The sequence below is a fragment of the Megalops cyprinoides genome, chromosome 9, assembly GCF_013368585.1.
Source record: "Megalops cyprinoides isolate fMegCyp1 chromosome 9, fMegCyp1.pri, whole genome shotgun sequence".
Lineage (NCBI taxonomy): Eukaryota > Metazoa > Chordata > Actinopteri > Elopiformes > Megalopidae > Megalops > Megalops cyprinoides.
The window spans coordinates 127951-155385 of NC_050591.1; the positions used below are offsets into that span (position 1 = coordinate 127951).

At 45.0% G+C, this 27435-nt stretch overlaps 1 protein-coding gene across 3 annotated transcripts in view; it reads left to right on the forward strand.

Annotated features, from left to right (window-relative positions):
- The first annotated feature begins 235 nt into the window (after positions 1-235).
- The window catches only part of sgsm2 (small G protein signaling modulator 2), a 49080-nt gene continuing 21880 nt past the window's right edge, over positions 236-27435 (forward strand). For 2 of the 3 annotated variants that reach the window (XM_036536329.1, XM_036536330.1), the window contains exons 1-2: positions 236-706; positions 7875-7950. In XM_036536329.1, coding sequence (XP_036392222.1) covers positions 647-706; positions 7875-7950 — 136 coding nt within the window. In that variant the 5' untranslated portion in view covers positions 236-646. The remainder of the gene's footprint in view (positions 707-7874; positions 7951-27435) is intronic. The other variant, XM_036536332.1, reaches the window with a different exon arrangement.

The window sequence follows — 27435 nt, forward strand, 5'->3', positions numbered from 1 at the left end:
AATTGATGCTAATAGGTGTTTTTTCTTCTCAGCATACAGATGTGAGCTATAAAAACAAAATGATTCCTGTTAACCTTAGGTGTACAACGGTGTCTGCGCATATGTTCCATGTTTTTATTCTTTAATTATGAAACCAGCGCGGAATACTGCCAGTAAGCGCTCTTCCTTGTGCGATACAGTTTTGTCGTGCTTTTGTGGGAGTGAGTATTAACATGTAGGAAGAGTGTGTGACTGGAACAAAGGCGAAAGGAGACTTGGTATCATTCTTGGTGCATGGGCGAGTTTGCGAGACCAAACTCCACGATTGGATTTTTCTTAAGGAGAAAGGTTCTAAAAATAAGTGAGTCTATTGTGCGCTGCGTTTGAGCGTGAGTCGCGTGAAGTGATTTAGCCCATTGATCGGCAATGGGGAGGAGGCGGGCCCGGCTCTAGTGGCGTCATTCCCAGGGATCTGAAGATGGCTCCTCTATACGCTTCTTGGGCACACAGCTGCGTCAACGTCCAGCTGTCAGAACGCACATTTGTGTGAGCAGGAAGAAGGAAAAGCAGTAATACAACGAGTCTGACGGGCGGAACTCCATCGCTCGAGTTCACCCTTGATCAGTGCTACAGCAGACGCTCCGGTCGTCGCACGCACGCGGGAGCCATGGGGTCGTCCACGGACGAAGAATTTAAAGAGAAATTGCTGTGGAATGTGAAACGGGAGGTAGGTGCCTTCGCCTCGGATCGTTTACCTGACGAGTCTGCGAATTGAACTCGATGTTGAAGGAAGTATGGTCATACTGTCAGGTCCTTGCAGTTTATCTGACAGTTTCCGTGTAGCTACAGAATAAAATGTGACGGTTTTCAGTGCACATACACACAGCCAGCTGGCCAAATGTAACAAGTAATCAGGTGGTTGTGTTTGTGTCAACACGACTACGTGGCTGCTTAATTTCAGATCGCATCTCTATATATATTTATCATGGCTGTTATTTCGTCATCCTTGGTTTTTGACGTTGCTGCGCAAGTTTACCTCCGTCTTGGGGGCAACCATTAGATAATTGTTTATCAGAGCTGAAATACTGAAAATGGAAATCATGACACGTAACGTCATTGTTCTGATTAAATGGCGTGCAGATGGTGTGGAATGGGATATGGATACGCCATTGATTTTTTTTCTAATATAGTATCTTATGCGGGCGACATTTGTGAATGGGATAGAAATAGTGCTCTGCGTACGTCATGACAATCAAAAGACAACTGGTAGCAGATGAGAGACCACAGCTTCGTAAGAGGCGAGGTAAAGAGGAAATCGCTATATATCCATGATCGTTTTTGGAACATATTCTTGGTTTTGCGCTCTGTGCTGCACTAGAGGAAATCCTAGGAGGCATATATGCCTCTTATAATTTCGGAGGTCGAACAACAGGTGATAAAAGATTCTCCCTGTCGCCGAGCAACTGAGAAAAAAAAATTGGCCAGCCCTTCCAGCGAAACTACTGCTGTCTGTTTAAACAAACCAAATCCAGCACCAGAAAGCGCGTTGGAAAACATACACACACACACACACACACACACACACATTTTATGATCGCCATTTCCGAAATGATGTTTCGGAGCGTATAGAGGTTTAATTGGCGCGATATATATATATATATATATATATATATATATATATATAGTAATTATAGAAATATATAATTTTTCTCGGTGCTCTCGCAGGCTTGGGTTGGTGTGTAGCAGTCATTATTGCTTTTAATCAGATTAACAATTATTCAATTTTGAGCACAAAACAATTGAGTACAGTATTGTATAAATAGTGGTGTCACGCTATATTGGAAGAAAGCAACACACTTCTGCTTTCTATAGGGTACACCAGAAAGAGGTATGATTCTTTTAAGCACGTAAAGTAGCATGGCTCTCTGTGTCGGGTGACTCAAATGATAGATGAATGAGTGGAATCACGAGATTAGTCTTGTTTAATTAAGTGTTTATTAAATGTGTGCACTCAGTTCAAACAGTTCTGTGACACAGTTGTGTGTTAATGATGTCACAGTCCCAGAGCATGATCGGTGACTGTTGCATGTTGCCCAGTGATGTCAGGGATCAAAAGCTGATTTAAAGCACTGCCAGTGGAGATGGAGATGGCTTTGCTTCATTCATTTGTGCCCTGGTAGTCTGCCCTCCTGCTATCTGGAACCCCCCCGCAGACTCACTTTCAATGCATTGCATGGCATGGTCCCCGCTTACAACTGCTAACCCCCTCCCTTGCCAGCCTTTTTCCAACAAAGAGATGGTTCACCTGAAGCTCTGTGGTTGAGGAGCAGACCACATTATCAGCACCTGTGGGCAGCAGTATGTATGACAGCAGGACAGGTGGGGTCTCAGCCTGTGCAGTGAAACCATTGGGCTGACTCCTGCAAAGCCTCCTTAGGTGTGTGGACACTGCAGCCTGCCTCTGCATTTGCGTAGCTGTGTGTGCATGCAGAAGTGGTTAGTTAAAGTCCTGCAGTCCCTGTTGATAAAGTTTTAAAGACTTTCCTGCGTCAGACCTGCCTTGGCTCTCTACACAGTTAGAGCTCTGCACCTCAAGTGGAATCTTGCAGGAAGTGTAACCCATGTGACCTGAAATATCAGACACTCCAGGAGGTTTGGTCCAGACCCATATTCTACCTGCACAGGTAGAGTCAGACAAGGCAACATGGGTGCCATGTTTCAGTCCCACCTGTATGTTTAACTGGAGCGTAAAATCCAGGCTGTGGCTCAGCTCATATTATTTCCCTTCCCTTCGGAGATCACGTTGGTTACTCGCAACAAACAAACAGCCCGTTTGAACTAGTTGGTCATTTTTGAGACACAAAAGTTGAGTAATATCTGTGGGTCAGGGGAGTGGTCTTATCTGCTGAACAGATGCTCTCAGTATCCTTACATGGAATCACTATTTACATAGAATGGGTAATTACAAGTATTTTGACTGTGGTATGTTTGGGTTAACTCAGAAATGTATCACTTTTTGGGCTGACTCAGGATCACAGTTTGGTTTGACTGAGAATGGGATGTTGTGTTGGGTTGATTCAGAATCATATTGCATTTTGGGTTGCCTCAGAATTGTATTGAGTTTAGGATTTACTCAGAATGGGATGCATTTTGGGTTTATTCAGAATGGGATGGCATTTTGGGTTGATTCAGAATCGTATCACATAAAATCAGATCATATGCCACATGAGGACAGAGACACCTTTGCCAGTGAAACTCAAAGGATACGGCTGTATTCAGCAGAGGGCTGGGCAGTGGTGGGGCTGCATCCTCTGCTCTGTTCTGCCTGTGAAGTTTCAGGTTTGTGTCTCTTTAAGCTACAGTCAACCCCTACCAGGTTGCTTGGCAACTGAAAGCATCAGCAGCTACCTAAGAAGTTAAATTGCATCAATTCAGGATTAATACTGCTGCAGGGAGCTAGGCAAGGCTGAGGCAAACAGGAGCCTAATTCTCATCCATTCTAACCTTTCACTGAAAAAGGGGGTGTGCGTTTTTAACGTTTCCTCCATTTCACATAAAAACACTGAGATTCACATAGGATTCAATCCACTTGAAGATTTGATGTTGGTGTCAGATTTTTATCTCCAGCTATTTCCGTGATTTTTGTCATTTCATCTCCTTGTCCTCCTCAGTTTCCTGCTATCTGTCTCCCTATGTACCTGGTGCTTAGAGTGTATTTAATGTGCTACACTCCTAGCTGTTGTCTTGCCCACTCCATTTGTTTCCATACAAAGCTGTTTCCAGTGTGGCTCCATTCAGTGCCCAGGCGTTCAGGGACTCCGACTCTAGTGGGGTGTTTCGGAGATGGTAGCAGTTTTAACGGCTGGTCCTCTCTCTTGGTCAAGCACAGGCCTTTTAACCCCGTCTCCACCACTGTCATGAGTTGTTGGGAACCACCCAGCAGATGCCATCCTGTGCCAGCTCAGAGGGGCAGGGCTTTGGTATGAGAGAGATGTCACTTGGTGTGGTGGGGGGTGGTTTGGTGGGGAGGTGGGATGTTGCGTGTGTCTGTCTGTCTGTCTGTGTAATGTGTGAGTGTGTGTGGTATTGTCAGTGACATTTCCAAAAGCAGCCTCTCTTTGTTGCCGTGTGCTGTCACCCTGCCTCTTCAGGCTACACAGACAGCCACTCTGCAGAACCCATGATCAATCAGCCAGTCCTCCCATGATCCTCTGCTTTCCAACTCTTTTCACTGTCCTTCTTGTGTTGGAACTCTCTGATGGAAGAGGGTCATAAGGATCCTGTTGAGGAGTGGTGTTCTGGCTTAGCGTTAGGTACAGGCTGGCTACACCAAGTCCTTGAATTCAGTGCAGATCAGTATGATCTGAGTCATTTTTAAAATGAGTGGTGTGCAATAAGCATTTAGGCTAAAGTGATTTTGTCTGTACTCGGAATTAGCACTCTTAAATGAACACCTTATACCTGTTTATTTATTGTATCCTCTGCAATGCTTTATGTGCTTTTGTGTGATTATAACTGTGATTAAGCCACCTCAAAAGGGGTAGTGTTTCTCACTTACTCACTGATTCACTCACTCACGCCTCCTCCACTGTTTCATTCACTGACTCACTCACTGAGTGGCTCCCAAAATTAATAACAGTGCCTGCAACCTTAGCCCCTGATTAGTGCTCTTTCTCTTATTGCCTTGGAGGCACCACCTGTTGTATGGTTGTACTGTGTGTGTGAGTGTCCTTGTTTTACTCATGCTGTGTGGTCCTTCTGCGGTCGTGTACTGGCTACGTAGAAGTGCACTGGCTATGCACTGTTTGTCTGCTTGTTATGTGGTTGCATGCTCCTTGTGCCGTTTTGTCTTGCAGGAGAAGCAAGGATGGTTAACAGTGGCTCTCTCCCAAGCAGAAGCGCACTGGGGAGATAACCCCCTTATCTCCCTGCTCTAACAAGCCATGAATTATTACTTCATTAATTCCTTTGTTCCTGCAGTCCATTAAGCGTGGAAATGGGAGTGCATGTTAACTCCTTAAGGCTCCTGTGAAATCCAGCTTGGACAGAGAGGCTAAGGCTACATCCATGGGGCTCAAGGGTGGCTTTGTGAGGGGGGCAATGGAAAGAGGCCTCACCATGTGGTCCATGTACACAGTCACTGTGTCCTGTCACAGATCAATAGATAGCGCAAACATACATATACAGACACTGCACTGTGTCCTGTCACTCAAATAAACATTTACATTTACATTAATATATATATTAATGTTAATGTATATATATTTAAACATTAAATATATATAGTGATAGATGTCTTTACTTGCAAGTCATATAAATGCAAGGATAGATATCTCTTTAAGGTAAGTCTCATATGTTCATCTTCCTTAACACACACATTCGCATCCACACACACATACACACACACATACACACACACTGTGCTCACTCACAAATTTGACTGCTCTCACCTCCCTCTTTTTCTTGTGTGTTTGAGTGATGTAGTAAGAGCATATATGTGTGTCTGAGTGTGTGTGTGTGTACACATACTTGTGTGTATTTGTTTGAGAGAGTATGAGTGTGTTCACATGTGTGTATGTATAAAATAGTTACTATGTGTCTTGTGTATGTGGGTGAATCAATGAATGCATGTGCATGTTTGTTGCGGGAGTATTTGAATGAGTGAGTGGGTGGAGGGGTGAATGAATGAATTGATGAGTTAGTGAGTGATTCAGTGGGTGAGTCAGTCAGGGGATGAGTGAATGAGTGAGTGAATAAGCGCCACAGGCCTGCTCTGTTTTCCTCAGGTGAGTCCTTGCTTGCTTGACAGGGATGTCACTACTGGCCTTTGTTTGCCTAAAGCATAAAAATATCCTTGATTATCACGGAAAATCCCTGAGAGGTGACATGCTGGACATCAGGCTCGGCTCAGCACATTGCTGAGAAAACAGGCAGCTGTGGAGTGGAGCCCTGCTAATCACAGGCAATTACAGCTGTGCTAATCACAGCCAATTACATCTGTGCCAATCATGGCCTATTAGAGCTGTGCCAATCACGGCCAATTAGAGCTGTGCTAATCATAGCCCGTCAGAGTTGTGTAAATCACAGCCAATTATAGTTGCGCTAATCGCAGCCAGTCGCATCTGTACTAATCCCAGTAGGTAAAAGATGTGCTAATTGCAGCCAGATCTGTGCTAACCCCAGTCACTCAGAGCTGTGTTACTTGCAGCAATAGCTGTGCTAATCACACCCAGTCAGACCTGTGCTAATCCATATTCATACCTGTGCTAATCCTGCTCAGAGTTGTGCTAATTTCACTCAGTCAGACCTTTGCCGATTCTATTCAGAGCTGCACAAATCACAGCCAATCAGACACATTCTAGTCACAGTAAGAGGTGCAGTGCCATCTGTGCTCCTGGTGCCGGTGCCTCAGTTGTGTTTCTGTTATCAGAGTATTCGTATGTGGCAAGTGTGGCGTATCCAGAATTGATTGAAGTGCAATATGGTTAAGAAAATGAGGAAATCAGTCAGAACCAATGTTGGAGGGATTGTGTTTGTTACCAGCCCCCCTATTGGATTTCCCTGAACGATTGCTGTGCAACTCAATCAAAATTCTACATTTATACCGGGCATGACCCTCTGACTGGGCTACTATGATGAACTGTAGAGCAGAAGGACAAATGAAGACTGACTTCAGCCAGGCGTGAGTAATAACCACAGCAGGTATTGAGGTATGGATACTGGCTGGGATTCACTCAGGCTGAGCCTGGCAGTGTTACAGGACACCGGACAGGTGGGTCGGGTTTTGAGTTCTGCCTTGAATGATTACAGTCCTTAGAGTAATGACTAGAGATGTGGACCATCTCTCTCTCACTGTCTTTCTTTCTTTCTCTCTTGCTCTTTCTGTTTCTCTATCTCTGTTTGTCTGTTGTTCACTGTCTGGTTTTCCCTCTCTCTCTCTCTGGCTGTCTCCCTCCTGCTCTTCTGTGAGCTCTCCCTGCCTTAGCGCTGATAGCAGTGGTTTCATGGCAGAACTGACAAGGGGAATAGCAGATCCTCCAGCTCCAATCTCAGATAGTCTGACAGGGGAACAAATGCAGGTCAAAAACACTGCAATTATTCCGCTCCTGTTTCTCAATTACAGAATAAGACAAGGGTGCTTGGAATGTCCATGATTAATTAGAAAGACTGCATGCAATTAATTAAACCGTTGAGTGCATGGAGGAGAGACACACATACTTCCTGGTACTACCAAAAAAACTTGTCAGCTGATGCAGTGTTTCTGTGTACCAGAGGCATTTTTGATGAGAGATTATCTGCATTGTTATTCTGCATAGTGTTTGGCAATCATGTGACATAGTGTTTTGGCATTTGCTGTCCTGCATGTGAATTCAATTGAATTCAGGTCAATTTTATTTGTATAGCGCTTTTTACAGCACAAGTTGTCACAATGTGGCTTTACATTTTTCCCAGGCCTGAGACCCCCTGAGATCAAGCCTAAGGCAACAGTGGCAAGGAAAAACTCCCTAATTTACAGGAAGAATCCTTGAGCAGAACCCGGCTCAGAGGGGGAGCCCATCTGTTTCAGGCCGGCACTGGGCAGATAGAATTATATAGAATACTTGAAATTGTACAAAGTACTTTAAGACATTTGAGTTTTGATTGACAGTAGTAAATAACAGTAATTATAAAATGTATCCTAGAGAATGTCCGGTTCTTGGCACGCAGTTGGCTTGATAGGCAGGGCAGCGAAGTAGCAGGACTGGAGATCGGGGTGTGATGCTTGGACTACAGCTCCAGGCAGGAGCCCGGAGCAGGGACAGGAAACAAATAGAGAACAATGATTAGTGGATAGTAAGAATGACATGATTGTACAGCAAAATGGCTGTATGATGTGACCTGCCCTGTCCCTGCAGGTGAAACAGATCATGGAGGAGGCTGTTACCAAGAAGTTCGTACATGAGGACAGCAGCCACGTCATTGCCCTGTGCAGTAAGTACATACAGACACAATCACCCATACACACACACAAACACAAACACTTACACACAGCAACATACAAACACAAACACTGACACACATACTCACCCATACAAACACATGAACACAAACACTCACACACAGCCATATACAAACACAAACACTCACACACACACACACACACACTCAACCATACAAAGACAGGAACACAAACACACACACTCACACACACACACTCACCCATACAAACACATAAACACACTCACACACACACACACACTCACCCATACACACACATAAACACACACACACTCACCCATACACACACTCACTCATACACACACATAAACACAAACACTCTCACACACAAAATCACCCATACACACACATGAACACAAACATTCACACACAGCCACACACAGTCACATACACACTCACCCACACACACATAAATACAAACACACACACAGCCACACTCACCCAAATACACACATAAACACCAGCACTCACACACAGCCAGATACAATCACACATACACTCACCCATACACACACACACACACACATAAGCACACACTCTCACCCATAAACACACAAAAACACAACCACTCACACAGCCACATACAATCACACACACACTCACCCATACACACACATACACACAAACACTCACACACACACACACACTCACCCATACACACACGTAAACAAAACCTCACACACAGCCACATACAATCACACACACTCAACCATACAGACACATACAAACAAACACTCACACACACACACTCTCACCCATACACACATAAACACAACTACTCACACACACACACACTCACCCATACACACACGTAAACAAAACCTCACACACAGCCACATACAATCACACACACTCAACCATACAGACACATGAACACAAACTCACACACAGCCAAATACAATCACACACACTCACCTATACACACTCATGCACACAAACACTCACATACAAACACACTGACCCATACACACACATAAAAACACTCACTCACTCACACTCATCCACATACACACAACCACTCACACACAGCCAAATACAATCACTCACACTCACCTATGCACACACAAAAACACAAACACTCACACACAGTCAAATACAATCACACACACACTCACCTATACACATACACATGAACAGACACACACACACGCACACACACGCACACACACACATACACCTATACACACACATAAACACACACACACACACACACACACACACACATACACACACACACTCACCCATACACCCACATAAACACAACCACTCACACAGTCAAATACAATCACACACACTCTCACCCATACACACACATAAACACAAATACTCACACAGTCAAATACAATCACACACACTCTCACCCATACACACACATAAACATAACCACTCACTCACACACACTCACCCATACACACACATAACCACAAACACTCACACAAGGCCACACTCACCCATACAAACGCATAAACAAAAAACCCTCACACACATGCACACACACTCACCCTTACCCACACATAAACGTACACACTCACACACACACACACTCACCCATACACACACATAAAAACACTCACACACACAACCACTCACCAACACACACATAAACACAACCACTCACACACAACCAAATGCAATCACACACACTCACCCACACACACACACATGGACAGACACACTCACACACATACACACACATAAAAACACACACACACACACACACACCCACACACACATAAACACAAACACTCACACACACATAAACACAAACCCTCACACACAGCCACATACAATGACACACACTCACCCATACACACACATAAACACAAACACTCACACACAACCACATACAATCACACACATACTCACCTCCACACACACATGAACACAAAATACTCACACACACACAAAGTCACCCATACACCCACATAAACACAAACACTCACACTCAGCCACATACAATCATACACACTCACCCATACACACACACAAGCACAAACACTCACACTCAGCCACATACAATCATACACACTCACCCATACATACACAGTCAAATACAATCACACACACACAAACAGAGACACTCACACACACACACACTGACCCATGCACACACTTAAACACTCACACACACACACTCACCGATACACCCATAAACACAAACACACACAGCCACATACAATCACACCCACACTCCTCCATACACCCACATAAACAAAATCACTCACACACACACACACACACACACACACACACACACACACACACACTCACCCATGCACACACATAAACACAAACACTCACACATAGTCAGATACAATCAGACACACACTCACCCATACACACACTCACACACACACACACACACACACTCACCCATACACACACATAACCACACTCTCACACACTCACCCATACACACACGTAAACACAAAATCTCTCACACTTACACACACACTCACCCATACACACACATACACACAAACACTCACACACAGCCACATACAATCAGACACACACTCATCCATACACACACATAAACACAAACACCCACACACACACACTCACCCATAAACACATAAACACAAACACTCACACACAGCCACATACAATCAGACACACACTCCCACACACTCACCTATACACACACACACAAACACTCACACACAGCCACACACTCACCCATACACACACATAAGCACAAACACGCGCACACACACTCTCCCATAAACACACATAAACACAAACACTCACACACAGCCACATACAATCAAACACACACTCCCACACACTCACCCATACACACACACATAAACACTTACACACACACACACTCATCCATACACACACACTCACACTTGAGCTGGCTCAGCTCTGGAATTTTGCTACTGTGTATGCCTCTGTCTTGCTGTGGTTGACGAGGTTATGATCACTGCAGAGCTCCATTATTGGAAACCACTTTGTCAGAAAGCCTTCTGTGCACAAACATCCCATTTCCCCGAAGTCCCGGCTGCTTTTGGCAGATGAGTGACACGGGACCACTGCAGGACTGCCTGTGAGAGTGCAGGTTTTTCTGTTCAGGCAACAATGTGCTGGCCCCCATGCCTCATGTCCTGATCAATGCATGCCCCAGCAAGTCTGAGAGGGAGAGGTCCTGGCCACGGCCATGTAACATCAGGCCAGGCTCCAGATCAGTGAGTTAATCACTGACCATCAGGGTTGTTCTGCAGCATGAAGCCTGCCATGCTGATCTGAGCTGAATGACTTCCCAAACAATGCAGATTGTGGCTCATCTGAAGCTGATTTGAGACTCACTGTTAACCTGCGAGGTTAGCTTTAGTAAGAGCTGCCTGCTAAGCTAATGAGCAGAACTGCAGAGAGGGGGTATGGATGGACATGTGAGACTGATTGAGTGAATTAGTGAGAGGGTGAAAAAGTGTTTGAGTGAATGGGAGAGTGAGTGAGTGAGTGGATGAATGTGTGGATGATGTAGTGTGAGTGACTGAGTGAGTGTGTGGGTGGATGAGTGGGTAAGTGATTGGTTGGGTGAGTTGGTATAAGTGAGTGAGTGGGTGTATGGGTGGGTAAGTGAATGAGTGAGTCAGTGGTTGGATGGGCCTTATTGAGGCTTTTGCTGTCCTTTGGGTACTGCTGACTTCCTGAGCTGCTAACCTCTCTCCAAGAGATGTCTTCCTTCGGTCAGGACTGTCACTTAGGCACATCTGACCGCTTCCACTGCTCAGGGGTGAGACTCCATCACTTAAAAGAACATAATGTCTGTTTTTAAGAGCTCCAAGATCACTGTGCCTGAAAGGTGCTGTTTTAAATTAAACTGTCAGCCTGTGGTTGAGATCAGCTGTAATTACATGATCAGCTCAATACTGAGGAGCTGTGCAGCACAACCTTTCCAGGCCCACATTTATCACTGCATTATCTCTCTCATCACCTGTCACTGGAATATGCTGGGCTGACCTTCATCACATCCATAACATTCATCACTTCCCTAAGGCTCATCACATCCTTAACATTCATCACATCCCAAAGGCTTCTCACATCCATAACATTCATCACATCCCTAATGCTCCTCACATCCATGAAATTCATCACATCCCTAATGCTCCTCACATCCATGAAATTCATCACATCTCTAATGCTCATCACACCCCTAATGCTTATCACATAAATAATGTTTATCACATCTCTGATGATTTAAACATCAATAATGCTCATTAGATCTCAGATGCCTGTCAGATCCATAATGTTCATCTCTCATGCATTACAAATCCGTAACCTTCATCATATCTCTAATACTTATCATCTCCCTCAGGCTGTTCCAGCTGTTGGATTGCAGGCAGAATTCCACCTCTACAGTGCTCAGTGTGCTGATCTGTTCTCTCCAGTTGAAGTAAAGATCTGGATAGCACTGTTTATCTCTTGTAAAAGGGCCACAGCGTGCATTGGGTCCATTTGATTTGTTCAGTGAAAATAGTGAAGTGTTCTCATTGTTCAGTGGCAGCAATAGTGAATTCTTGTAGGGAGAGCACACGCTATTAAGAACAGATGCTACAGAATGGACTCTCAAGCCCTCTGATTGATATATCATCACAGTGTCATTGTGGTCAAAGCTCTTTGATTGGTACATTTTGAAGGCCTCCTGATTGGTATGTCCTAAGCTTCACTGTTGTAGAAGCTGTGTGATTGGGGCAGGCTCAGTGTGTCTTAGAGGTAGGTACTTTATGATTAGTACACCCTCGGCAGAGCTGTTTTTTTTCCACCTGGCAGTTCTTGTTCCGTGGATCTGACTGCCAGTGTGGTGGTTTTGTTGTACTTGCAGCTTTCATGTGTCTGTTTTCACCCAATATGGTGTGTCTGCTCACACCAAGAGCGCCGAGCTTCCTGTTGGCCATGAAACCGGATCCTCTCTTTTCAGCTCCGAGAAATGGCGCCCGCAAGTGGAAAATTAACAGTCCTCTCCCAGGTTGTCAGGGAACCTCTGCACTGCGCTTTGTGGCAGGAGAGTAGGTCATGAATTATAACCTGCAGTGTTACAGCTGGAAGAATGACCGGAACTGTGCTGTTTCCCACAGCTCCACTGGAGCAAGACCCTCGGCAAGCTTGCGGATAGGTTAAAAGTCATGTGGCGATGAGTGGTGAAGATGTCAGATCAGTGACCTTCCATCTGAGCCCACCCCCCCTTCCCCATGGGCGGTCCTTTTTAATTGTGGAACATTTGTCAATGAATTTGAATTAATGCTTTTGCTTCATTAGTTCCAGGCATGTTTTATTTTGGCTGGTGTTTGGGGCTGCATAATTAACACATTCTTAGTCATCTCTGCTTCCGAGTTTTCCCTGAGTCCAGAGAGAGAGAGAGAGAGAGAGAGAGAGAGAGATTAGAGGCATTTCCTGTGTAAACGTTGAACACCTGTATTTGTCAGGCCAGGCCTTCTGACATGCACCCCTATTTTTTGGGCATTGAAAATGCAGGGGATGTGATGGTGCCGGCCAGGAGCCTATCAGTGACTGAGTTGGAAGATGTTTGCTGTTGTGTGGAACTTTAGCTATTTTGTGTTTTTTTTTTTTTTGGTCCATGGGAGGGCTGCTATTTAACCCAAGCTTAACAGGATCTAGGCAGTGTGCTGTAGCAGTAAAAAAGGCAAACAGGATGTTGGGATATATAGCCAAAAGTATTGATTATAAATCTAAAGAGGTTATATTGAAATTATGCAATGCTTTAGTCAGACCTCACTTGGAATATTGTGTGCAGTTCTGGGACCGCACTATAAAAAAGATATTGAGGCTCTTCAAATCTTCAATCTTCAGATTCAAAGAAGGGCAACTAAATTAGTTCCTGGCATGAAATTTAAAAGTAATGAGGAAAGACTCAAGTTACTTAACCTATTTAGACTTAGCAAGAGGAGACTTAGGGGTGATCTAATAGAGGATTTTAAATTTATAAAAGGTATGTGTATATTTGCGGGTTTGTTTGTATTATATGCGTGTTTGTGCATTAGTGTGCCTGTGTGTATATATTTATATGTGAATTTGTGTTTATTTTTGTGTCTGTATATGTATGCGCATGACTGTGCATGCACCTCTGCCAGCATGTTTGTGCATTATTGTGTCTTGCTGTCTTTTTGCACACACACAGTTCATATGCAGTTCAGGAATCATGTGCTGGAGAGCAAGAGAGAGAGGCATGAGGCATGCAGAAATGCGCTGCTGTGGGAGAGGGGTTGTGGGGGCAGGAGTTTGACTGGGGGGAGGGGCGCAGGCTCTGCTGTCACGACTCCATCTGAGAGAGGAATCTCTGCATGTCTGTGCTCCTGTGGCCAGGGCTGCGCCAAATCCGTCTCCTCTGCGCCAGCCGGGGGGGCCAATCGTAGCTTGTACTGCACCGACAGTGTGTGTCCCCACTGATAACAGCATTACAGAGGGATTACCTGCCGTTTCAGGATGGCTGTTACAGGGCACTTCAGCTAATTTAATAGAATGTTTGTGTTCAGAGATACGTTTGGTGGCCTCTCACATCAAATGACGCATTAATGTGAGAGAACACCTGAAGCTGTGGTCAGCCACATGTAGCTCCATTTACGGTAGAAAAATATTTACAAGCAATTTACAAAAACTACTTTGGAATTATTATGGCTCTTGATTACAGTGAAATACTTCATGTCCATCAAAAATTTGCACGTATAAAAAAATCTAATTATAATATAATTATCATAAGACTATAATGAAACAGACTGGGATCCAAGTGCAGTCAAAATCTTTTCTTTCTTTTAATCCACAAAGACAGAAATCATAGTCAGGGACGCAAACAGGTCGGTAACAGAGAAGCAGCAGTACAAACAGATCCAACAAACACAAGGTCCAGAGAACAGGCAAGGGTCAAAATAACGTCAGTCAAACATAGTATAGCAGAGTGCAGGTAGAGTCTCACGAACAATACGTCACAATGAGGCAACACAGCCTGAGTCCTTAAGTAGCCAGGAACTGAATCATGAGCCCTGCTCAACCGGGCGTGGCTGAGCTGGCTGACTGGGAGCGGGTGTGACAAAGGCCAATGACACTGGCACAATGAATAAATATAATCACCTGTTATTCTTTTTTTAATATGCACTGCTCATAATGTTTCTTTGGAGTCTTAACTGTTAATTGCCAGTCTGAAATATATTTTTTTCAGTAATGTTTTATTTGTTTAATAAGTGCTTAACATTTCTAAATTAGTTTACTACATTTACCATAAACAAATAGAAGGCAATGGCTTATTTATACACTTATTCATACATTGCTTTGTAAAAATGAAGTGGGAGATGTTTGGCCTTCCTGCAGTGTTTCTTTTTAATCTGTCCTGGAGGAAAAGGAGGTGAAGCACCCTGTTATAGATGGTCTGGTACACTGTGGTACTGGCCAGGAGCATTGACCATCTCATGTCTCTTGTCTAGTGTCTGACCAGTCAGTCTCTTCCTGGACTTAGAGGGAAGCTGAAGAGAGACATGGTGGTCGGCGATGTTTGGGAAGCAACAGCAGTGGTTAAGGAGACCGGTTCATAACCCAGAAGTTTCCAATTTGTTTCCCAAAGGGGGAAGTTCCTTTGCTTGAACTGACTCAGGAAATAGTTATATAAAAGGATAATGTAAAAGAAGATGAGTGTTGACTAAGCAAATTTTTTTTAATGGTAGCTTAGCCTCCTCTTATGACAAGTTTAGGAGACTGATGAATGTTAGGTTGCATTTGAAAAGGGGTTTTGTGAGGACCAGTGCAAGGTGAGCTAGTTGTACAGGAGAGAGCTAGCTGTATAGGACAGAACTGGGGTCTCGTGTTTAAACTATTTGTGAAGTGTAAGACCTATGATACAGAGCAGAAGAGTTGAAGAGTATACAAGGTCTAACTGACCAACAGCAGGTAAACAGGTGATTTGTAAGGGTTATATAGTGTTTAAATGGGCTATGTTTAAAGGTGTTCAAAACATTTGGACAGTATATACAGGGTTTTTATAGCATGCATATAAAGAATTTATATGGATTCTATATGTTTTATTACATAATACAGGGTGCTTGTATCATGCATACATGATTTATACACTACACATTATCAACAGGATATATAAAGGTTTTATATAGCACAGCATTTATAGGGTGTACTTTGGGTGTGCGAAGGGTTTATACTGTGTAGATAGAGGGTGAATTAAAGGTTTATGTGCTACATGTATAAACTACATCATGTTTAAATGATGTGCAAAGGATTTATATATCACAGGGTTTGTGCAGGGTATTTACGAGGTAATCAAATGTTTTGTGCAGTACTGGGTTTATAATATATGAAGGATTCATACAGTGCAGGATGTGTTAGGTGGTGTTTATAGGGTGTGTGCAGTTTGTGTGTTTGTGTGAGTTTATATTGTACAGAGTATTTACACGATGTTTATAGGGTATATACAGTGTTTAGCCAGTACAGGGGATTTACAGAATGTGTATGGGGTATATACAGTGTTTATGCACTACAAGGTATTTACAGGGTTTTTATAGAGTATACAAATCATTTATACAGTGCAGAGTATTTACAGGGTGTTTAAAGGGTATATACAATGTTCATCCAGTACAGTGTATTTAACAGATGTTGATAGGGTATATACAGTGTTTATATAGTACAGGGTATTTACAGTGTATTGATAGGGTATATACAGGGTTTGTACTATACACGGTATTTATAGGATGTTTTTAGGGTATTTACAGGGTTTATACAGCACATGGGGCATTTATAGTGTCTCTATTGCCCTATGAACAGGAATTGTCTTTTTAGCTCTTTTACTCATGTTGTCCAGTCCCAGACTTCTTTTTTGTGTCGGCTTTCCTCTCCAGTTCTACACCTTGCACCCCCCCCCCCCCCCCCCCTTACTGGTACACGTTGCACTGCCATCTTAGCTCTCTGACCTTGGCACATTAGTCAGAGGATCACTGGGCAATAGCAAGTATGACTGGTCCTCTGAGGATCTGAGAGAGTTGCGTACGTGTGTGTGTGTTTGTTTCTGCGTGTCTTTGTGCATGTTTGTATCTGTGTGTGTGTGTGTGTGTGTGTGTGTTGAGCACATACGACTTCACTCATTGGACAGTTGACACTCTCTGCTTTATCTTGTTGAAGCAGCAGGGCAGATGGAGGGGTGTCTTCCATGTTTTCCATAACTGATCTCAGTACAGTGTTCAAAACACTCATCTTGAATCCCTGTATAATGTCAACAAGTTTTGACAGTGAGCATAATATTAAGCTGTCATTATTCTCAGAAGTTTTTCTTTATTAAAAAGATCATATCCTGACATTTCCAAAGTTGTGAGTAGAGCAGGCATTATGTTCTGTCACCCACAGGAAGATTGATTTGAAAATTGCATGTTCATGAATCATTAAGGCACCATTCCAAATGTAAGCATGGGTGAAATGGGTGAAAACAGAGGTGATAGGGAGGGGGTGGGGGGAGTGCAATTACCATTTAAATATTTTACATCTTGAAAAATGGTCTGAATTGTCAGGGGATTTCAGTGATTTGCTTTTTTAATTTGGATGCCTCATTTGAATGCGGTAATGTGTAATGCGGTAATGAGCGCAGTCCGTCCAGACAAGCTCCTGGCAGCGAATGTATACATCAGCCCTGCTTCCTGCCTAACTGCACTCTGTCAGGCTGCTGGCTTCAGTCTGTTTCTGCATTCCTCCCCTGGTGGTCTGTGGCTCAGCTCAGGTCAGCTCGGCTTGGCTTAGCTCTGATGCCGGATCCTGCCGGATGACTGCTCTGTCTCTGTGGATCTCTGGAGCAAGGCTAAAAGTGCATTGGCTCTGTTGTGGCATAGCAGCTTGGCAGCGCATTAAACTGTGATACCATGTCTGCACAGAGCCACGTGTCTTACAGCTCATGTTCCAGAGGAGACAGAGGAGCCAATGGCTGTGGGGACAGAGATACTTTTGGGCTATTTGCACCCCAAAGACTGGCTTCCATTACAAGTGGATCAGAACAGTGACATACCTGAAGGCTGCAGTGGCGCCGTCCTGTGCAGTGCAGACTCCTTGCTCAGTAGGCAGCAGGGAGCTTGAAGGACCTTTAAGACCCAGTCTCACTGTCACGCCTTTACTGGCTGGTGTGGTGGAGGGCACTGTTGTGCATCACAGGGAGTGGTGTTCATCTCACCTGCAGTGTGTGGATTCCGTGTGTGTGTGTGTAATTGGCCTCAATTCCTTGCTCATGTTACTAACCACAGATTCATTTGACTGTTGGGTTACTGAAGTGTCCTGAAAAAACAGTGTGCCAAGCTGGTCTCTGACCAGTTGGGTTAGGGTTAGTTTTTAGGGGACAGGAAGCACTCAGAGCCTTTCCTATTAGCATATCATTAGCATACAGGCATACAGACAAGTGACCTTTGAACTCTGCCAGCATTGCCTCGCTTTCACCATCTCCGCTCCACTCTTCTGTGGGTAAGGGTGAGGATGGCAGTTTAAGCATTCCTGGAGGCTAAGCTCCCCCGTCCACTGTGCCCATCATGTGACACCTGCGAAAGTATGAACTAATTAGGAGTTAATTGCTAAGCAAACAGAGCCGTGAGTCACCTGTGTTTATGCTTCGACCCCCCAACACACCCCACGGCCTAATGTAGATGCACTGGTGTCTTGAATAAAGTGTGGCCAGCTTTATCTCTCTGATGAGAGCACAGTAAATAGGCAGGGCCACTTCAGCATCATTATTTCTGTCAGACTGCGAGCCATCTGGCAGATTACACATTTATAATGGATGATTTCAAAGGTACCTGAGTATCTGTGCATTTCAGTCCCCCATTTCCCCATTTCAGTTTTCAGTGCATAAACGGCCACCGTTTCAGCCTGTCTGAGTCTGTGCTAAAAGAAGATCATCTCTGTGGCTCTGTACTGGACATGGTGGCCCGGATATCATACAGTACAGATCTGAATGATTAATAAAAACAGCATCTAACATGAGGTGAGGGATTACATATAGAAGACAAGGTGCATGGAGGAAATAACACTCAAATTTAAATAGACAGGAAGCAAAAGAGTTTAAACAGTAGCGCAGGCATAGTGCACTCATCAAATGGAACCATGTTAGGAAATTAATAGCCAACAATGCAAAGCTTTACTGTATTTTTTACCATGCAATGCTAGGGCCTCTCTGTACAGTGCTATGATTAAGGTGTCCATGGCACGTTTAATGGAAAGTGCCATGTGGTGTCATTAGCGGTGCCACGCCCAGGCTTCTGCACACTGGCACAATGGGGACTGTAGCAGACACAGAGAACCCGTCTGCATGCTCAGACCAGTGACAGGATGTGACCTGCTGGCACAGTGCAGTTCTGAAGACTGTGTGCTGTTGCTGCAGGTGCATAAACTACATGAGAAAAGCAGGACCCACCAAAGACATAAGAAGGCCTGGGTATTCCATCCATTAGAGCCTGTTGCTATGCCAGCCAGCACTACTCATACAGACATGTGAGCAGTGCTCGGAAGAGTTACACACACATAGACAAGTGTGTGTGTGCATGTGCGAAAAAGAGAGTGGGAGAGTATTCCTGTGTGTGTGCAAGTGTGTGAGAGAGAGGGAGTGTGTGTGTATGTGTGTGTGTGTGTGTGTGTGTGTGTGTGTGTGTGTGTGTGTGTGAGAGAGAGAGAGAGAGAGAGAGGATATAAGTGTGGGAGGGCAGGGTACAGAGAGGGGCATTAAGAAAGACAGTTATAGGATGTGATTGAGGCCTGGCAGTGTGAGAGCCCTGTGTGTCAGTGTGATGTGTCTGTGACACAGTGCTGTGATCTGTGGGTCTGGAGCTTGTGTGTGCGTGAGACCATCGCCTCACTGTGACTCCTGCACCAGAGCCACACAGCGGTGCTGACAGCAGGACTCCATTGCAGCTCTCATAAATAACACCAGCTGTCTGCATGATCGATAGGATTAACAGGGAGAGCCAGGACTCCCACAGCCTCCCTGTCCTTTAAATCATGCCTGGATGTGAGTTTTGGAATCTCTACTGCCCTCTGGGGCCCCAGAGTACCACCAGCAACAAGGGGAAGCATACCAGAAGTCACCATTCAGCTTCTGTGTACCAAACCAGGTCTCTCTTTTGTGTTATTATGTACATGGAAGCATACCTGAGAGTTTTATGTAATTAGATATATAGAGGTTAACTCAGGGCATGTGTCAGCATTGTATTTGGAATGGTGTCATCCTTAGGCTCTGCATATTGTATTGCACTTCCATGTTGATCTTGGCACACATTTGTGATTTTGGCACTGTGTTTAGTGCCGATGCATATTCATGTGTGGTTAGTGCTGCCCTGTTTGTGCAACTTCTCATGCCACTTCATTAGATGCACTGCGTAAGTGGCTCTGGATAAAAGCATCATCTTAAGAACAGAAATGGAATATAAACAAATAACAGATATCTACATGTGTATACTGATGTTAAACATGTATGATGTTAAGTCAGTGTAAAAGACACTCTATGGCCCAGGATCAGTCAAAGCACCGCTTGCATTCCTCTGTAAAAAGCCAGCAGTGGAAGGTGGCAAACTACAGTTCAGTGCCTTGCATATGATGGCCACACTGTGTTTTGTGAGGTGTGGCTGTGATTGTCTGCTCAGTCTAAGAGCCTCTCCCCAGCCTGTGAGCTCATGAACTTGTGGAGGAGCAGCCTGAGTCAGGCTTGCAGGGGTGATTATGCGCTAGGAAGGAAGCGTGGTAAGGGGTTCCAGTGTTCTCATTGGGTGAAGGTTCCTCGTGCAATCAGGGATTGGCTCTCTCTTTTTAAAGGGCAGAGCAGCTGGAGTTTTGCTGGTATTCTGGAGGCAGTGTGGGGCTGGTGTGGAGTAAGGGTGAGGAGACTGTGTATTTTGTCTGTGTATCTGTGTGTGTGTGTGTGTTTGTGTGTGCACCTACTTTCACTTACAGACCCACATGCGTGCGCAAACATACGCGCTCGCACACACACACACACTCACGCAAAGATCTGTTTTGTGCACATTAGCCTATGGTGGAGTATGAGGGGATGCCCACCCCCCTGCAGTGATTCTTGGGAAGGGACAGGCTCCCTGTGTGTGCTGTCACACATCCCACATTATTCTTTAAACACAGGTGGACACAGCTGCAGGATTAAGCTCTGCTTCATGGTTTAATCCCCTGCTGTCTTTAATGGACTGCAGTTGTGAGGAGGTCGTACATCATGCAGTTGGAGGTTTATGCAGAGCTACTTAATTACTTAAGTATCTGCTGGGTGGGTCGTGGTGGGAAACATGTATGTATATTTTATAATATTGTATAATATATTGTATAATGACAATTCTGTACACAGGATTTTGGTTCCGGTGTACCGTATGTTAGCATATGTAGCAGTTTCACAAGGGTAGGGGGGCAGCGCTTCTGTCTGAATGCTCTAGCCTGAACAGAAGGGGACTGGAGGGGGAGGCATTTGGAATATGAGTCTTACAGGCAGACTGTGTAACATGGAGGGGGGTGGGGTTTGTATTTTGAGTTTTGATCATGAGCGTTATGAATTGACTGTATGTGTTGCTTTGTGTGTTGGTCTGTGTGCATGTGGCACTTTGTGTGTGATTTCAGTAATGATTCAGACATAAGGATCAATGCTGAGAGATAATTTATATTTAATCACAGAGAGCCATGGAGTGTGCAAATCCATGGTAGAGGATCTCAGGGCAGTGGAGAGAGAAGGAGAGGAAGACCAGCCCTAAGATGTGTGTGGCTGTGGATTCACGCTGTTATTAGATTTAAACTGGAAGGCTGCTCGCATTTGCATGGCATACTTTGGGCTCATATTTAAAGGGTATCCAATTGCTTCCCTAGCAGTTGACATCCTATGTGATAGAAAACTGACAGCAATTCTTACATTTCAAGTATTTGGTAAATAAATACCTGGGAATACATTTAGTTGAACATACCACAAAGAAAGTCAACAGCCCTGACCATTTTAACTATTCTCCTCAATAATGAATGTGTCATTAACACGTTAACTATCTACTCTAGCATGACCTAAACCTAATTCAGTGATCCTATAATGGGTTTCAACTGAAGCAGTCTGATTCTGGATCAGCACAGTGAGCAGAAACTGGAGGGATGGATTTCCTGGGATTTCTTATGGTGAATATGACAGTTTATTTCAGTATAGTTTATAATTTAACCAAATGCATGTCCGAGCTTAATGTTTAAAAATTTGAGAGCAGCCACAGTTTGACACATCATGTCTTATGCCAGGTTCAGACTACACAATTTTTTTGCCTTTCACGACGGTCACTATGTCAGACTAGGCATTCATAATGGCATAAAATCTTCATCTTGGTCGGGAGACTGGCAACACTACAAGTTTGACCCCGACCAACCATTGTTCATGTCCTTGTGTGTTGTCGGGGAGGTGGGTCAAGAAAGTGTCAATCATGGCTACAGAAGCGATATGTGTGTTGTTGCTGCCGAGTTCACGCATTAACGTTACACCAGAGATTTTGCTATCAGCTCCTAAATCGCAGATACAGAATGTTCCTCGTTGTCTCTAGTACACGATTTCTATAACTAGTAAATGTAGTTGTAAGTTTAACAAACATGTTAATAATAATACTGATTACTGTTATTACTGTAACTCCATGCAACTCTCAGTTACTGTAACACTTTATGTGTAACCACAATTAAAATAATATTACCAACGTTTAACAATAATATACTGTTACTATTCCTAATTTCCATGTTTGCAGAGAGCACTCTGTCATCCTATTGGTCAACTTCGGAACACGTTGTAGGAGATTCTCAAAAAATTCTGATATGCTAGACTTTTCGTCGGGGTGTCATGGGGTCCCAGATTCAACATTGCTGTTAATTTTACATTTACGTTTACGTTTATTCATTTAGCAGACGTTTTTATCCAAAGCGACGTACAAAAGTGCATATAGTGAGCAAACAGGCACAGGCACAAGGGCAAGATGTGTACATGTCATACAAAGCAGATAGTGCTGAAGCTGAGCACAAGGTCAGTGTAGCAAGACAGAGCTAATCTGATCTAGGGGTACATATATCAAATACAATTATTGGGACAATAAAGTACCACTATACTACCTAGGCAAAAACATGCTATAAATACAAGGCAAGGGATAGAGCTACAAGTACATGCCAAGAATCTTAGATCTACAAGATCAAAATGGCAAGGGTGTCAGTCCAGGTAGAGGTGTGTCGTCAGACCACGTCTGAAGGGTTGGATTGAAGGGGTTGTTCTCAGGGGGGTGGGGAGTTCATTCCTCCTTTGGGGGATGATGAAGGAAAAAACGACGTTGTGAGGAGCGTGGGCCTTTCTTTCTGATGGTGGGAGGAATGAGGCGTCTGGATGTAGCAGAGCAAAGTTGTTGAGTGGGTGCTTAAGTTTGGATGAGGTCCTGGAGTTAGGTCAGGGTAGTCTTTTTTGCAGCAGAAAAGGTGAGAGTCAAGGTTTTAATGCGGATCCTGGCTGTGATTGGGAGCCAGTGGAGCGATCTCAGCAAGGAGAACTTTGGGAGGTTGTAGATCAGCCTAGCAGCTGTGTTTTGGATGAGCTGCAGCAGCTGAATGGTGCAGGCTGGGAGGCCTGCGAGGAGGGTGTTGCAGTAGTCCAAGCGGGAGATCACGGTGGCCTGGACGAGCAGCTGGGTGGAGTAGGTGGTCAAAAAAGGGCGAATCCTCCTGATGTTGAAGAGGAGGAATCAACTGGAGCGTGTTCCCTTTGAGATGTAGTCGGTGAAGTCCAGCCTGTTGTCGAGGGTGACACCCAGACTCTTCACAGAAGTGGAGGAAGTTACTGTGGTGCCATCGACAGTAATTGAGAGTTCTTGGAGAGGAGAGGTCCTGGCCGGGATGAACAGCAGATCAGTCTTGTCCAGGTTAAGCTTGAGGTGGTTGGAGGCCATCCATCTGGAGATGTCGGCCAGGCAGGCAGTAATCTTTTCGTTGACCTATGGGGTGGAGGGAGGAAAAGAGAAGATTAGTTGAGTGTCATCAGCGTAGCAGTGATAAGAGAAACCATGTGAGTTAATGACTGAACTAAGCGAGTTGGTGTAAATGGAGAAAAGGAGGGGTCCCAATACAGAGGCCTGGGGGACACCTGTAGTGAGGGGAGTTGGTGTGGAGGTGGAGCCTTTTCAGTAGACCCGGGAAGATCTACCAGTCAGGTAGGACCTGAACCAAGAAAGGGCGGTCCCAGAGATGCTAATCTCTGACAGCTTGGCACCATGGCAGAAACAGAACTGTCATGGTGAAAGACAGATGGTCATAATATACAGAATGTCTGTCTCTTCACTGCATATTCCTAGAATTTATACTCTGACAGAGTGGATGAACCCACATTCCACTAATGAGACAGCCAGTCGTGAAATGTGCCCACCAGTAAGAAGGCTTGTCATGAAATATGTCCACCAATACGAAGGCTTGTCCTGAAATGTGTCCACTGATGAGAAGACTGATCTCAAAATCTGTCCACCCAGTGGGAAGCCTGGTGCTGGAATGTGGACAGTCTTCCTCCTCCTTCTCAGAGAAGCTCTTCACAGAGACACGATGATGAGGAGAGGCACCCTGTCTCTCAGATGAGGCACTCAACTCAACCAAGACATTGACCCACTGTGTTAATTAACGATCGCAGTGACACTTAGTGCAAATAGTAGGGGGTTTTCCCAGTGTCCTGGCTAAATTCCAAATCAAGCTCTTGCAGTCTACCCATCTAATCACCCACCAGGCCTAATAAATCCCTGCCTCAGAACCTCATTAAAATGCTAAACATTTTGGTGGAAGATGGTGTTTGTACACCCCTCCCATTGGGGGTTCATGACTGGGGTGACGTAGTCTACCCACCATCCCACCCTCTTCTCTATAAAGCACACTAGGTCCCTTTGAAAGGTGCTGTATAAGGGGCTAGCTTGTACCTTGTCTGGCCAACTATTGAAACTTGGTCATGCAGCATTTCTAATATTGTCTAATATTGTGACATATTTGGATTTTGCTTGTGTTGGACTCTACCTCACTTGTAAGTCGTTTTGGATAAAGGTGTCTGTCAAATGAATAAATGTAAATGTAATGTAGATGTATAAATCTGAATAAATCCAGTTCACCTTTTGCTTCATTGTGAAACAGATGATGAGCATGTGCTGTGCCCAACCTGCCAGCACCCCCTACAGGTTGTTCAGCTGCAGCTCAACAGTATGTGTTGGGGGCACCCTTCCCATCTTTGTGGCAACCTGGCCTGTGCAGGACTGGTACAACAAGGAGGAAATGCCACCCCTCAATGGATGTGCAAGAATGTTCCATTGGTATGAGGAAAGACAGGGCTGTGTGTTATTAGCATCTCTACTGCACACAGACTGAACCCTGACTGCATGGAGACCACACACCGGTGGATCACACCGGTTGAGCATGTGCAAAGGATAATAGTGTTGTTTTCCATCCACTTCTCTTTTTCTCCTTTCTCCATCCATCTCTCTAACTCCTCTCTTTTTAGCCCTCTTTGCCTTCTGCAGTGACCTTATTTAGTGGTCATCTGCGTTCCAAGTTTCATTGAGAACACATTTGTCTGGCTCCACCCCCCCCCCCCCCCCCCCCCCTCCCCCAGCAATGGGAGTCCATGAAACCCAAGCCTGTGAGCAGACCGTTCTAAACCATATGTCCCATAATGCGTGTGCTCTGATAGATGTTTGGAGCAGAGACTCTGGAACAGAGAACTTTCGCTGTCCTCTGTGCTGTTGCCAAGGAGGGTCTCTCAGTGTAAGGTGATGCATGCTCCCTTTGTCTCTAATCCTGGGAGGGGAGAAGGTAGTGGGTGGGGGGGGTTGATGACTCAGACTGCGCTCCCCCCTCCCCCCGAGCGCCCACACATTCCCCCACAGCCGGCCGAGTCCCTTTGTAATGCAGTTCATTACTGTCAATTACCGTGACTCATAGCAGCATTGCGCTGTCACAGGTGACTCCCCGGTGGATTGAGGCTCTGCAACCTGGCTTCTCAGGGACCCAATGGGGAGCATCGATCACTACCATCGATTGGCCCAGTTAACGCTCGGGATCGACACCGTCTGCCGTGCTGAGCAGGCAACTGAGGCCTCAGCCGGACAGCCCTCTCACCGTCTGGAGGCTGCCCTGTATTAATGAGATCTGCTAACGAGCTCAGGGGAGGCAGCTGCTGAAAAGCCAGGCACCAGACTGCCATTGGGGTGCCGTGTCTCCCTACTCCACAGACACATACACGGACACTCGACTTTAGCTGCAGAGCCATTTCAGAGCCAGACTGAGAATCTCAACTCTGTTTAGTGATTGATGTTTGAATACTTCTCAGAGCATGGTCCTCAGCCAAGGTCTCTCAGTATTCCTACTGATGATGTTCTGTGAGATCTCTTTTTTTGTGGGTGCAGACAGGTCTTCAGGGGATACTGGACTGTGGCAGCGGGAGTGAGTGTGTGTATGTGAGTATGTGTATGGGTCTGTGTGTGTGTGTATATATGTATGTGTATATTGCTGTATGTGTCTCTCTGTGTGTGTATCTGTGTCTGCGTGTGTGTTTGTGTGTGTCTCTGTGTGTGGGTGGATACGTTATATGGACTGGCTGCCAGGCGCTGGAGGATTATGTAAACACCTAGATGCTCTTTGTTTCTCTGTGCATTGAGGACCGCTCAGGCTTACAGCTTCTGCTGCTTCACTGTCCACTCTCTCCTCTGCTTACTGAGATGGTGCCCATGATTGTGGGCAGTTGAGTCATCCTTCATTATAGGAAAACGCACAGAAATTATACAGTAGCTTCAGTTGAAGGCTCTTATTGGTTTACATGCAAATCTGTTAATGTTTGCCCTTCAGTTGGCAAATGTGTTGTTGTTTCAGGTGGCTAATGTGTTAGCATTTCAGGAGGCTAATATGCACTTTTTTTAAATGTAAAATCACCATTGAGAAGGAATGCCTGGCCCTCTTGTTAGCTTTGCAGCATTTCGAGGTTTACATAGGATCAAGTTCCCTCCCAGTTGTGGTGTACACCGACCATAACCTGATTGTTTTCTTAGCACGCATGCAGAACCAGAACCAACGCCTTATGCGCTGGTCGCTGATCCTGCAGGATTACAATCTCGAGATCCACTACAAAAAGGGTTGCGAAAATGTGTTGGCAGACGCCTTGTCTTGAACCTGAACCAGTTTATTTGTCTCGTGCCCTGACTTGGTGTTCTCTGTTTTTGCCTTGCTCCCCGTTTGTTCTTATGGGTGGGGGTGTTACGTGCGGCGCACTGTGCGTTTGTGGGGGGTCTGGGCCACCAGTGTCTCGAAGTTCCTACCCCTCTCTTCTCCTGCTGCGCTGCATCCCGCCTCCGCTGCGCTGCGTCCCGCTTCCTTGTTCCGGCCTGGCCAACCAGAGACAGAGCGCCCCCTTTAAAGATGCTGGCTTCTTACAGTGGAGATGGCTGTTTTTTGATCTCTCGTTAATTT